This window comes from Nicotiana sylvestris, chromosome 9, assembly GCF_000393655.2.
Source record: "Nicotiana sylvestris chromosome 9, ASM39365v2, whole genome shotgun sequence".
Classification (NCBI taxonomy): Eukaryota; Viridiplantae; Streptophyta; class Magnoliopsida; order Solanales; family Solanaceae; genus Nicotiana; species Nicotiana sylvestris.
Window position 1 is genome coordinate 133779634 of NC_091065.1, and position 14781 is coordinate 133794414.

At 39.3% G+C, this 14781-nt stretch overlaps 1 protein-coding gene across 1 annotated transcript; it reads left to right on the plus strand.

The window, feature by feature from the left end:
- Nucleotides 1-11219: 11219 nt before the first annotated feature.
- Nucleotides 11220-11996, plus strand: LOC138878255 (uncharacterized). The gene has a single exon (XM_070157922.1). The coding sequence runs from the start codon at nucleotides 11220-11222 to the stop codon at nucleotides 11994-11996; it is 777 nt and encodes a 258-aa protein (XP_070014023.1).
- Nucleotides 11997-14781: the final 2785 nt, after the last annotated feature.

The following is a 14781-nucleotide window of genomic DNA, read 5'->3' on the forward strand; positions in this document are numbered from 1 at the left end:
AACTTGGTCAACCCTTTCAAATTTAAAGCTTCTAACTGAGAATCATTCTTCCAAATCCATTCCAAATCACCTGAAAACCAAAATTGATGATTCACATAAGACATAATACTTCATACGTAGCTACTCATTCCCTCAAACAACCGAGCGAAGTGAAAATGCTCAAAACAATCGGTTGTGTCGTTACATCCTCCCCCACTTAAACATATGTTCGTTCTCGAACGTGCCAAGAGTTGTTCCAATGGCCATCAAATCGCCATGTAACCTTACCATGTACATACCCGGGGGTGATCCCACGTCACCCTATACCATATAGGTCTGATAACACAACATAACTGAAATTTCATAATTCAACCTAGCCCATAAACCTTAGAACCAAATCTTTCACATCCGAAATTTTCTATAAAATCGAAATCTCGCATCTACACACTGTATAAGTTCGAATAAGCTGTATCAAGCCTTCACCATAACCCAAGATGTTATCACATGATATACCACATAACTCAAATACTCATAGGGATAATTTCAAATCACAGTAGCTGCTCAAAACAACCCAATATCGGTAATAAACCTCATATCAAACAAAGCCTCGTTCTAAAAACTTCGTACATTACCGATGATGAAAGAAACATGCAGAATTCATAACCATTCATCAGATCAACAAGTCATGGAGCTCTATCTCCTTCGACAAGAACTATAGCCAACTTGTAAGCTGACTTTCGATGTTATACTTCCAAATATACCACAATCAAATCTGATAGTATCCATTCTAGTTCCAATGACCTCATCTCATCTAACACTACCACTCTAGTGACATGACACATCAATACAATCTAAAGCCACATTCCGTGCAATTTGTGCACCAAATAGCAACATTCCAAATGTACTCAATCATGAAAAATGGCTCAAATAAGAGAACAGTCTCGCCAGCTTACCATCACAACGCCACGCCAAGGGCTTATCACACATCGTAGAACCAAAACGCACGAATCCAACACAAAGAGTCGTATCTCAACATAACTTCATTGCGATGTGTAACCCTATCCAATCACTGGTTTATATGAAATACCCCAACCACCATGCTCAAAATCAATAACCACGCGCAATTCGACATCAATTACCCAAAGTGCATTGCCATAACCACGGAGAGCAAACAACACATTGCCACAACTCGGAAAGAACATAGCCAATGTGCAATTAATCACGCAATACCCAAATACTCATCTCACTCAAATTCCGCTATAAAGCCCAAATAGCACCGCACTGTAAATGCATATAACCAATGAATAAAAACTCCTCGTAGCATAGAAGAGTAACTCATTTATCATTTCAAAACACGAATAAGCTCAATAATAACCTAATGGCACATCCCTCAACAATAGCAGTATAGAGCCAACCAATCCGGCTCGGTGTCGAATACACATCCTCATTGGGCCTGTCAATAGACCCCAAATCCACTATGGTCACCCGCAATTAGATACATAACCCTCCGAAAGTCCACAATGACTGAATCATAACACATACTATCATCTGGCTAGCTTCAGCCACAACTTCACAATCCATAACCATGAAATAATCTACTCATGAGAACTCCCAATCTCCAAATCCATAGAGCCCTCAAATCACCATATCTGATCCCAACTCCACCGTCCGAATATCTAACACATCTCTCATACACGATCATGCCATGAGGAATACTTCTAAAATTCTTCTGTGCCACAGAGCAAAAATTGAATATCAGCAGTTGATCAACTAAGAGAGTGTTGCATATCAATGAAGTATCCATAAATCAAAATACATTGCCCCTTCTGAAATGTATACTCTCATCAAACCATACCAAATCATTTACCTAGTCATCTGAAACCGTCCATGCTGTCTAAGGACTCATGTCCTTCCCTTCAAAATTGAACTGCGACCTTACATATGCAAATCTCAATCTTACACAACACACTGCATATACCATGCTATCGTATGAAAAATACGAGAACTTCGTAATCCACTCTGAGTCACAAGCAACTACATACTCAACTAGCCAAGAACTTTCCATTTGATTTTATCCAGGAGAAAATCACTATACACCACCTGCTCCTCACGCTAGTAGGAAATATACTCCTCGAACCGTGGTAGAAACTATTGAGATCTCTTCGAAACCCATTTGCACCTAATTAAGCCATCAGAACCAAATCACTCTAACTCAACCAAGCCACGCAAGTCGCCAAAACCCAAGAGCGTTGCCACGAAACACCTGTAGAAACTGACCATGCCATAAGCACCCAAAGAACCGATCATACCCTTTACCATACCGATTCAACCAACTACCAAGCTATCCTATTTCTCCGAGTTCCACCCGAATTACCTTTAAATTGATACTTCTCCTCACCATAATACCACAATCCTCAACCAAAACTCACCACACGAGACCCTAGCATAAAACCACACTGCCCTAACGCTCATAAGCCGCTGAATTCCCTCTAAATCATCCTAAATCACTACAACCAATATACCCACTCTGAAGAGACCTTCTTTGATTTAGAGTTGTTCCTTTTACCTTCCTGATATTGAAATGTAGAGTCTATAATGATATAGAAATACTGCGAGTCTCGACACCATCCAATGTAATCTCTCAGATCCTAGCCATACACAAATCCGCAAAATTCTTAATTGCCACATATAAATCTTGAATTCATTAGAACCATTCTCGAGAGTCATCCACTCTTCTCAAATCTCAATTGCACCACCCAAACAGACCGAATGACCTATGCCCTATTTGCACACCAACACTCTAAGAAGTAATTCACATCTCTAAGCAACCAAATAGACCCCTACTCCCAGCACACTACATCCATCACGAATAACAAACTCGATCCATTCCATGATTCCCATATACCCAATGAGTGTAATACAACCCATATCCAAAATTTTCCTTACTCGAGTCATTCTCGATCTCAACCTCTGCAAGTCATAACTAATTTTCCAGTATACTTCAAACTGAAACCAATACAACACATAATCGTGCAATCAACTTATCAATAGCGGACTCCCCCACTTGGATCCAAGCCATAGATCAAAACACACAATAACTCACAATGCCCATACTTTGTTACAGCCATAATACTGCAGCAAGATTCAACTGAATCCTTTGTAAACTCATGTAACACAAACCACAGAATACTCCAAATTGTCCGTTGAGCTTGCATTCCTCCTAGTGATAGTCAGGTCAACTATTACCACTGGTCCTACTCAAATCTTACAAATATAACCCACTAGTAGAAAAAGAAAGCCTCCACACATCATCGTAAGGATTACATATCTGTAGACTACCCCGTACGTGATAACTCACCTGCTTAGCCTCAAACTAATATCTCTCTATACCCTTTCACAGCCATGACTAATACGCGATCACCTAATCTTCCTACGTCTGAACTCATCAACAAGACATGAAAATATAATTCATTCCACAATTAAAAGACATGAAAGATCCCTCAACACACTCATAACTCGAGACTATGTGTCACATCAAGACATAATCACGCTCCTAATAGTCCTTTCTACATATCAAGCAAACTCTTTTCGTCAAATCCAATCTATCTGAACACACCTATAGTCACATCGTACTCACCATATAGCCATCCAACCACTCATCTAGTCATAAATTCCACTCATAGGGATGCTACTGGACATATAAGTCCAGAAGCACGTGCTCACACAATCAATATCGCTGTGCTCAAGCTACAGTCAAAACCCGGCCTCAAGTCCTCCATACTAGCCCATCATCAGCATACTGAAATCATATCTTGCACCTTATCCATGGAATCACAAGTCATCAATGCACAACTGATACCGAGTGCTCATGTGCGCATACAAATATGTGGAGGGAATTCAAAGAATTATGCTTCAAGCTGATTCAATGTTGCACGATAAGGAAAGAAAGATGGGAAGTATATCCTAAATGCCCTGTAGCGTCTCGAAGATAGGTATGGAAATCATCATACCGATCTGTAAGACTCTACTAGACACTTGCTCATGACTTGTAGAACCTATGAACCTAGAGCTCATACTAATCTGACACGACCCAGAATCCACTAGTCGTGATGGCACCTAACCCAACCCACTAGGTAAGCCAACTAATAACTATTCAATTTCAATAATAGTAATAAGACCATCAAACAAAGGAATTATCTGAATCTTAAACATTTCCCAAGGACCGGTAGTACAAATTATGAGTTTCTAAGAATAGAGTTTACAAAGCTGATATATAGTAAATATATCTTCTGTTTGAAAAGTACATAAATAGAGTTTTATAATCTAAAGCTACCATGAACAAAAGGCAGCTACGACAGGGATGCATGTACATCTTAAAATCTAGCTCCTATCGAACACAGCAACCTCAACAACCAACATCTGTACGCAATATGCAGAAGCGTAGTATCTGTTCAACCGACCCCATGTATCGGTAAGTAACAAATATAACCTTAGGTTGAAAGTAGTGATGAGCTAGAACATAGGTAGGGTCCAACACCAATAGCCAACAACAGTTCATAACAACATAAAGCAATTAAATAAAGAGTAACTCAGAGATAAACATGCTCAATTTTTTCATAGTTTTCCGAAAATAGTTACGATTTTCAAGTATACCAGTGAAAACCCAACACTTTTACCAAAATCTTCAAAAATACAAGTAAGTTTGAAAGCTGTGATTTTTCCCAAAAATCCTTTCAACAATAAATATGATGTTTCCTTTTCTCTCTAGATAGCAAGTGTAAAATACCTCTCGATGCCCATATGTCAATATGTGAGAAGTCATGAATGATGTGATACTGTACATCATGAGGAAAATACATCTCTATGCATGTATGTAATGTGCATGTCGAATGCGATGCGACTCAGTGATAGAACCATATGCATATTCTCAGAGTATCAATTCACTCAATTCTCCCAGTCACTTTGTCTTCCCAATCACTCGGCACTCGACACTCGCACTTAGTAGGTACCTGCGCTCGCTGGGGGTGTGTATAGACTCCGGATGGGCTGCTACAGCCCAAGCGCTATATCAAGCCAATCATGGCAAAATCAATGAAACATGTTGCGCAATGCAACTTGATCCCATAAATATCCTCACAATCAAGCCCTCGGCCTCACTCAGTCATCAACCTCTCCAGTCTCTCGGGCTCTCAATGCCATGAAACTAGCCCGACAACAATGATATGATGTATCAATAAATAACATCAGAGACTGAGATATGATATGCATATGAATGTGTATGACTGAGTATATAAAGTAATGAAAACAGATAGCTCAACAACAGAAATGACCTCAGTGGGTCCCAACAACATAAGTATGTAGCCTAGACATGGTGTCTAGAATGTATCACAGCTCAATAGCGCAAGTACATAGAAATTTCATGATTACAAGTAAGGTCAGGTAACTACACAATATCACAGAAATAACGGAGTCACAATTCCCATGGTGCACGCCTAGACGCCCGTCACCTAGCATGTGTGTCACCTCAACACCAATCACATAGCACATAATTCGGGGTTTCATACCCTCCAACACTAAGTTTAGAAGAGTTACTTACCTCGAACAATCCAATTCCAATACCGAGAAAGCCAAGCGATGCTCTAAAAATGCAATCACGCATGTAGAAACCTCTGAATGGCTCAAAGATAGCCAAAATCAACTCAAATACATCAAATGAAGCCCGAGGAAGCAATTCCAAACGATAAAGATCGAATCCTAAATCAAATCCCAAATCCGACCAAAAATACACCAGGGCCCGTACCTCAAAATCTAACAAAACTCACAAAATTCGACAGCCCATTCTATTATGAGTCCAACCATACTAGTTCACTCAAATCCGACTCCGAATCGATGTTCAAAACTCAAAAATTCACATTATGAAATTTTAGGCCAAAGCCCCCCAATTTCTCTTTAAAATTCATCAACCAATTGCCAAAAATGAAAATAGATTCATGGAATAAGATCAAAACCAAGTGTAGGATACTTACCCCAATCCTTGTTATGAAAATTTCTCTAAAAATTGCCTCAATTCGAGTCCCACATCTCAAAATATGAAGAAAGAACAAAACCCTCGATTTTTATTGCTTATACCCAGCACTTTACGCATTTGCGGACAAATAGTCGCATCTGCGGTAAAAACTTTACTTCTGTGAAAATATCCTTGCCTAGAAATCTCCACACCTGCGGATGTCGAATTCCTCTTTTGTGAAGCCTTACGCACATGCGATTCCAAAATCACGCATCTGTGCGCACGTAGGTGCGCTACAAAAAATCCGCTTCTGTAGTCTTCCTCACCCAGCCTCTTCTCACTTTTGCGACTCCATTAACGCTTCTCTGACCATCGCACCTATGCAAACCAGCTGCAGGCGTGGTCATACCAGAACCAGCAGCTCCTCAACAATGGAAACATGAAGAAAATGATCCGAAATCAATCTGAAACACGCCCGAGCCCCTTGGGACCACGTCCAAATATACCAACAAGTCCCATAACATGATACATACCTACTCGAGGCCTCAAAACACACATAACAATCTTGAAATGATGAATCACACCTCGATTCAAAAGTTAATGAACTTGAAACATCAACTTCCACAACCGATGCCGAAACCTATTAAATCACGTTCGATTGACCTCAAATTTTGCACACAAGTCACATTTGACATTAAGGACTTGCTCCAACTTCCAGAATCAGAATATGACCCTGATATCAAAAATTCCCCTCCCAATCAAAATTTTCAAAATTTCAACTTTCGTCATTTCAAGCCAAACTCTACTACGGACCTCCAAATCACAATCTGAGCGCGTTCCTAAGTCCAAAATTACCCAACAGAGCTAACGGAACCATCATAAATCCAATCTGAGGTCAAATACTACAAAGTTAAACTTGGTCAACCATTTCAAATTTAAAGCTTCTAGCTAAGAATGATTCTTCCAAATCCATTCCAAATAACCTGAAAACCAAAATCGATGATTCATATAAGTCATAATACTTCATACAGAGCTATTCATGCCCTTAAACAATCGAGAAAAATATAAATGCTCAAAACAACCGATCGGGTCATTATACAATCGAACAATGCTCTTAAACATTTTAGAGGACCAAGTGAAGAAGCTTTCATCCAAGAAAAAGTGGAGATTCAAATCAAAAATACCAGAACAAAATAATTTGCCCGAATTTAATTCCCCTCCTGGATTTACTAGAGATGGATCCTTCCCTTACTTGAACTTGAATGCAGTAAAGGTGGGGGTGAAACAAGGGGACAAAAGCTCAAAAATGCAATACCTATAAAAGTCTATGCTCGAACTCCAGGACAATCTCCAACACAAGGTCCCTTGGCAATAACAATAGGCCAAAAGGGAAAAGGCAAAGGGAGTTAGATAGAAGAAGTAGAGATGGTACTAAACACACAGGTGGATGTAAGGCTAAGTTTTGACAATGAGTTGGAAGAGGATAAATCTGATGATGAGAATCTTAGAAGGCCTCATAGGGCATTATACTTCGAAAATACAAGGGAAACAGTATCATGAGTCGAGGAAAAAATTACAAAATTTAACAACCTCTCACCTAGAGGTTATCAAGGTTCTGCTGGTGTAACAAAAGGATGACCATCACCTAGGACAATCAAACAAATGAAAAAGGAGACAAAAATTTCAACCCCTAATGTTTCCCATGTATAACATGCTATTATGGAACATTATGGGCATGAAGTCCCAAGAAGCCTTTGAAAGGCTAAAATTACTACAACAACAACATATATTACCTTTTATTGCCTTACACGAACCTATGGTAAGGTCAACACAAATTGAAAGATACAGACAATATTTGGGAATGCAACACTACTAGGACAATTGCAATAACAAAATCTGGCTATTTTGGTCATCAGACATATTAGTTAACATTCTTGAAGATGCAGAACAACATGTGACATGTCATGTGACCCTTACAATGTTGGAAACTCCAGTGCATGTAACAATAGTGTATGCTAAATGTACTACCCATGAGAGAAGACAATTTGGGGGAAGAATTGAGCTCTTGCAGTAATCATATTCAAGGACCATGGGCGGTGATGGGAGATTTCAATATAATTTTTGGCGCAAAAGAGAAGTTTGGGGGTAGACCATACTATTTGAGCAAGAGTTTAGACTTCATAAACTATTTAGATGACTGTGGTCTTCAGGATGATGGATATTATAGGGCTAAATACACATGGTATGACAATAGGGGTCCAACCAAAATAATTTGGAAAAGACTCGAGAGACTTCTCATCAATTCAGAATGGACAGATGCACTAAATGAGACTTCAGTAACACACTTAGCAAGAGCTTGTTCAGACCATGCTCCCCTCCTGATCAACATGAAGGTTAAAGATACTTCAAACTTTTGGACTTTTGGGTAGAGCACTCAGAGTTTGTCCCTGTTGTTCGAAAGGTGTGGCAGGAACCAATAATAGAAAATCCAATGTGGATACTGCACCAGCAGTTAAAGAAGGTAAGCCATAGACTTAGTGGCTAGTCCAAGGAAGCTTTTGGGAATATTTATAAAGAGACAACAAAGCTGGAAACACCAATTGGTAGTCTTGAAGAAGGAATGGTTTTAAACAATTCTACTAAGAAAAGAGCTCAACTGAACAAGATTAAAGCAGAATATTACCAGTACTTAAAAATCCAAGATGAAGTTATGAGGAAGAAGGCTAAAGCAAATTGGCTAAAAGATGGTTACAAAAACACCGCACACTTCCATGGAATTATAAACAGGAGAAGGAAAAGACTCAATATACAGAGGATTAAAGATGATAATGGTGTATGGAGAGAAGGGAAACAGGATATTGCAACAACATGGATTGAATATTTTCGAAAAATCTTCAATCATAATTAAGCTTCAGTAGATTTATCAGTTCTGAACTGCATAACATCAAAGGTCACTGTATGCGGCCAAAATCAAGGAGCTCGATTTCAAAATCTTAGATTGGGGTATGAGTTCGAACCCGGGAGACTCGAAGTGAGGGGCAAATTTGGCTAAGGGACACTTACCTCGAGGAAGCTGAATGAAGGCCAGACACGGCTTACACTTAGTGCAGCATAATCTCGAAGTCAACGGGAACTTCTTTAGGACATGTGGATCAGTGTATTAATTATAGGATAAGGGTTGTACGAAATGGTATAGGTACGTAGTAGGCATATATACACATGTACTAATAGGATTCTTTACCTTTATGATCAAGGTACTATATTGGAATTTTCTCCTCCTATATAAAGAGGAACCCAATCATTTTGTAAAGATCAGATCATTTACTGCAATAGAACATTCTTATTATTTTCTTGTTTAACGTGCTCATCAATTATTCTTCAGCTTTATTGCCTTTACTTTATTATTCATACTTGATTGGTCTTAGCTGACCTCGAGGTCCTTGGATAGACGAGCTCGAGGCCTCTACTGTTTCAGCAACATTGATTTGGTTAATTATTTCTTCTTACTTAAGCTCATTATTACTTGTATAATCACTAGTATTAGAATATATCGCATATCTTTAAAACCAAAAATTATCTTTAATTGTTACCCCCATTTTTTATGGTAAATAGTTTGGCGCCCACCGTGGGGCTAAAGATAATAGTGATTATTTTAGTACTAGTTTTCTGATAACACACGTTATTCTTCACACTTTTTCTTGTCAAAGATTCTTTGATTTCAGGATTAATCATGTCTAGCACACAGAATGCACCCATTCACGAGGATGAAGGTCTAGGAAAAAATAGTGGCATAGGGCTCGGTGTACAACCTGTAAACCCTAAGGGAGTGCCAAACATGGAGCCAGTTGATATCAACTCCCACAACGCTCTAAACACGGAAGTATGCACAAACCCCATAAGGACTGGACACAGGGAAGCCCAGGCTGGAGGCTAGGAAACACGAGGACCGGAAGAATGAGGAGTCAGCCTCTAGGTGGTATTCGAGATGCTGCAAGCTCATCAAGTCGTCATCTCTCAACTTCAGAGTCAGAACAGGACTCCTAACACCACCGAACTAGTAAACCCACAACACAAACCTGTGCTCGAAAGGCCCGATGAAAGTGGTTCGGGGACTGACCCCACAATCATGAAAATTCTCGAGGAACCAACTAAAAGAATCGAGTCAGGAGAAAAGCAGATAGAAGACAATGATAAAAAGGTGGAAAATTACAACTTCGGGGTGGACCAAATACTGGGAGCACCTCTAGTTTTGAAAGGACCAGATGCCAAAAAATTTATACAAAAACCATTCCCCTCGATTGCGGCTCTGGTGCCAATTCCCAAGAAGTTTCGCATGACCGATATACCGAAGTACAATGGAACTACTGACCCTAATGAACATATTACTTCTTACATTTGTGTAATTAAAGAAAATGACTTGAATGATGACGAAATCAAGTCAGTATTGTTAAAAAAGTTTGGAGAAACACTATCAAAAGGAGCTATGATCTGGTATCATAACTTAGCTCCTAACTCCATTGATTCATTTGCTATATAGGCGAATGACTTCGTGAAAGCGCACGCTGGGGCCATAAAGGTGGCCACAAAAAAATCAAACGTATTCAAGATAAAGCAAAGGGACGACGAAATGCTAAGGGAGTTCGTGTCTTGGTTTCAGATGGAAAGGATGGAACTACCCCCGCTCTCTGATAACTGGGTAGTTCAAGCCTTCATGCAAGGTTTGAATGGAAGAATCTCGATAGCATCTTGACAGCTAAAGTAGAACTTGATCGAGCATCCAGCCGTGACATGGTCGGATGTGCAAAATCGGTATCAGTCGAAAATTAGTGTCGAGGATGACCAGTTGGGAGCCCTCTCTGGCTCAGTTCACCCTAGCAGATTCGCAGCCAAGCCCCCAAGGGACACAGATTGGGGATCAAGATTCAACAAAGAACGGTACCAATAATATGATCAAAAAAATAAAGGCCTGAACTACAGTACCTCTCAGAGCGATCTAGGAAATAACCAAGGTCCAGGTTCTCGGGGGCTTATGAGCAATAATGAGTTCAATAAGCACGTATACCCCGCCAAAGCCCCCCGATTATCATAATACAATTTCAACGTAGGTGCATTAGGGATCATCTCGGCTATTGGGAGAATCAAAGATACTAAGTGGCCTAAGACAATATAGACCGATCCCTCCCAAAGGAACCCGAACTTGATGTGCAAGTATCATGGCACACATGGTCACAGAATGGAGGACTACAGACAGCTAAGGGAGGAAGTGGCTAGGTTATTCAATGAGGGTCACCTTCGAGAATTCCTAAGTGATCGGGCTAAGAATCACTTCGAGGAGAGGGATGCAGGCAAGAAGAGTGAACTAGAAGTACCTCAACATGTCATTAACATGATCATCGGCGGAGCTGACGTCCCACAGGGACAAATATTCAAATGCACCAAAATATCCATCACAAAGGAAAACCAGACTCGGGATTACTTGCCCGAGGACACCTTCACATTCATCGAGGAAGACATCGAGGCTTTATCTCAACCTCACAACGATGCACTGGTAATTTCTATCCTTTTAAATAAAGTTCAAGTTAAACGTGTTCTCATGGATCCAGGTAGTTTGGCGAATATAATCAGGTCTAGGGTCGTGAAGCAACTCGGGTTGCTCGATCAAATCATACCGGCATCTCGGGTCTTGAATGGATTTAACATGGCAAGGGAAACTATGAATGGAGAAATCATCCTTCTAATAAATATGGTCGGAACCATACAAGACACTAAAATTCATGTCATAGAAGGTGACATGAGATATAATGCTTTGCTCGGAAGTCCGTGGATCCATAGCATGAGAGCGGTACCATCGACCCTCCACCAAATGATGAAGTCCCCGACGAAGGATAATGTGAAAACAATATATGGGGAGCAGCATGCAGCCAAGGAAATGTTTTCAGTGCATGACTCAGCACCGGTGTTGACTCCATCCACATCGGAAAAGTCGAAGGACGAACATGTGACCAAATAAAAATCACAGCTCGTGCCTCGGTTGAGCCCGAAGGACAAATGTCAAATAAATAGGAGTCCGGGAATGAAGAAGAATATTTCCTCACCCCTCGAACTTTCATCACCCCCGAAGAATCAGACGCAACGAAATCCACGATTAAAGATCTCGAACAGGTCATATTGATCGAGCATCTTCCGGAACAAAAGGTATACATGGGGACGGGGTTAACTCCCAAACTCAGAAAAAAACTCATTCAATTTCTCATCAATAATATTGATTACTTCGCTTGGTCCCATTTAGACATGACAGGAATCCTGCCAGAGATAACTACCCATCGACTAAGTGTCGATCCCAGGTTTAAACCGGTGAAGCAGAAGAGGAGACCTCAGTCCGAGATAAAGCATGAATTCATCAAAGAAGAGGTATCAAAACTTCTCAAAATAGGATCCATCAGGAAAATAAAATCCCGAATGGCTAGCTAACGTAGTGGTAGTTCCAAAAAAGGGGAATAAACTTAGAATGTGTGTAGACTACAAGGTGTTGATACCTAATTTTTTTCTGTATATTTTTATATGCAAAATACTTTCAAAATAGCATATGTATGCATATAAAAATATTTACAAATATTTTATTATATTTTTCTTAATTTTAAAGGCTTTTAAAATCAACTTTATTGTCTTATTTTATCAAGAAAAATCCAATAAGTGTCCAAAATTATCATTTTTGGTGATTCACTTGTCGAGTTCTCATATTTATGCTAAACTACAACTCAGATAATTTTTGCATGTTTTTACAAATTTATTTAGTATTTTTAAAGCTCAACTGCATGTAATTGCTATATTAACCTCATTTATGATTTGATTGCATTTATATTTATATAAATTAAGTCAAGCATTTTTTAATTGATAATTATATGTTATAACTCATTTTAGTACTTTCAATTTATTTCCAGAATTTAATTTGCTATTTTTTATAAAATAAATGGGAAAAATGGCTATTTAAAATCTAGCCAGATTTTGTTTCAATTGTAGCCCAAATTCTATCCCAATTGAACTCCAGCCCAATTCCTAAAATTACCCGACCCACAACCCGTTTGAATGACCTACCCGGCCCCCCTTTTAATCCAGGCCGTTGATCAAAATGATCAACCGCCACATTTCTTCCTTTCCCTTTTTAATTTACCAACCCCACCAACCCTAAATCATTTTCACCTACCAGCCGCCTCTGAACCCTCCCCCCCCCCATTCTCTCAAACTCTCTCAAAGCTTCTCAAACCCTAGCCGCCTTCCACCACTTCCGCCCTGAAAGCCACCGGAATCCATGGCTTCCAAGGCTACGGAAACCCTATACTGGCCTCCTATGGCTCCCACGCGCCTGATTTCCGAAGATTCAAGGCTTGACCATGAAGGGTCGTATCCAGACCTCTGTCAATTTGAAGTTTCATGGTCATCTCCGATCCGGCGTACCATGGTTGTTTGAGCCTGATTCTGACCTCTCCGACTCAGATCGGTGACTCTTCAAAGCCTTTCTCATTTCTAAGGTTCTTCTGAAACCCTAACCCTTCGAGCTTTTCTTCGATTCCTTTAGATCTGTTGTGTATCTATGCTTTCCCAGAGTTTTCAAACGATTTCTCTGGCTCTTCTTTCAAAAATTACTTTCAAAACCATTTCTTCTCTAATCTAGGGTTTTTTGAAAATATTTGTTTGACCTTCTTTCTTTTTCCTTTGTGTGTATTTGCCTCTACTGTGATCTTGTATTTCTCCTTTACCATGTTCTTGTATGCTTCTCCTACTGTGTATTCCTATACTATGTTCTCGCATGCTTTTCTACTGTATTACTTTTCTTCTGTGTTCTTGTGTTTCTTCTATTGTATTTTTTCAGTTCTTAAGTTTCCTTATTAAGTTCTTTCTACTGAGCTCTGTTTAAGTTTCTTTTAAAATTTCTTAGTATGCTTCTTATACTGTTCTTATCAGTCTTTTCCATTATGTTTCGTATTAGCTTCTTCTACTCTATTTTCTTTGAATTCTTGTACTATGTTCTACGTGTTACTTGCAATCATTGTTTTCCCATGAGTTTTTGTTGCTGAAAGAAACATGCAAGGGGTCTCAGTTCTTCTCTGAGACCTCTGAGCCTGTTTCGATCACTTGCCTCCTCATCTCTGTACTCGGTTAATGGTGGAAACCCTAGAATTTGGGGTTCTTCCAAGTTTGGTCATGTGATTGGCTTGAACTATGGTTTTATTTCAGAACCCCGAATTCTTTCAGACCAATTTCGGGTCTCTGAACTGAGTTTGGACATCTTTTGATTCTGGCTTTTTGCTAAACTCTTCTACACTGGATTTTTCTACTGATTTTACAATGACACCACAGTCTTTTTCATGCTTAACATGTTCGAATACTCCTTATATATGATGAGTTTCCCTCTAAAATGGTTTTCAAATTTGCAATTAGTTCAAACTTTCTTCTGAATATGGCTTGATTGATTTCTTTCCATTGTTTGCTGATTTTCTCTGTGACTCGGCCTAAGTTAAAACACTTTTTCATCTTTTTTGACTCGGTTCATTCATGCAAAATCTTAGACACTCTTGATTTACTACTTGTTAATTGATTTGCTTACCTTATTTGTACAAACCATGTATTTCAAAACCTTGTCCTTAAATAACCCTTTATGTACTTGCCCCTAATTGCATGCCTTGCACAAAGTATTTTTTTTCTTTCCTTAAATGGTTTTTACCCGTTTTGAATCTGAATCCCTTAACTAAAGGGAGTCTTGTGTAATTGATTAACAATCAGTTCCTCAACTATTT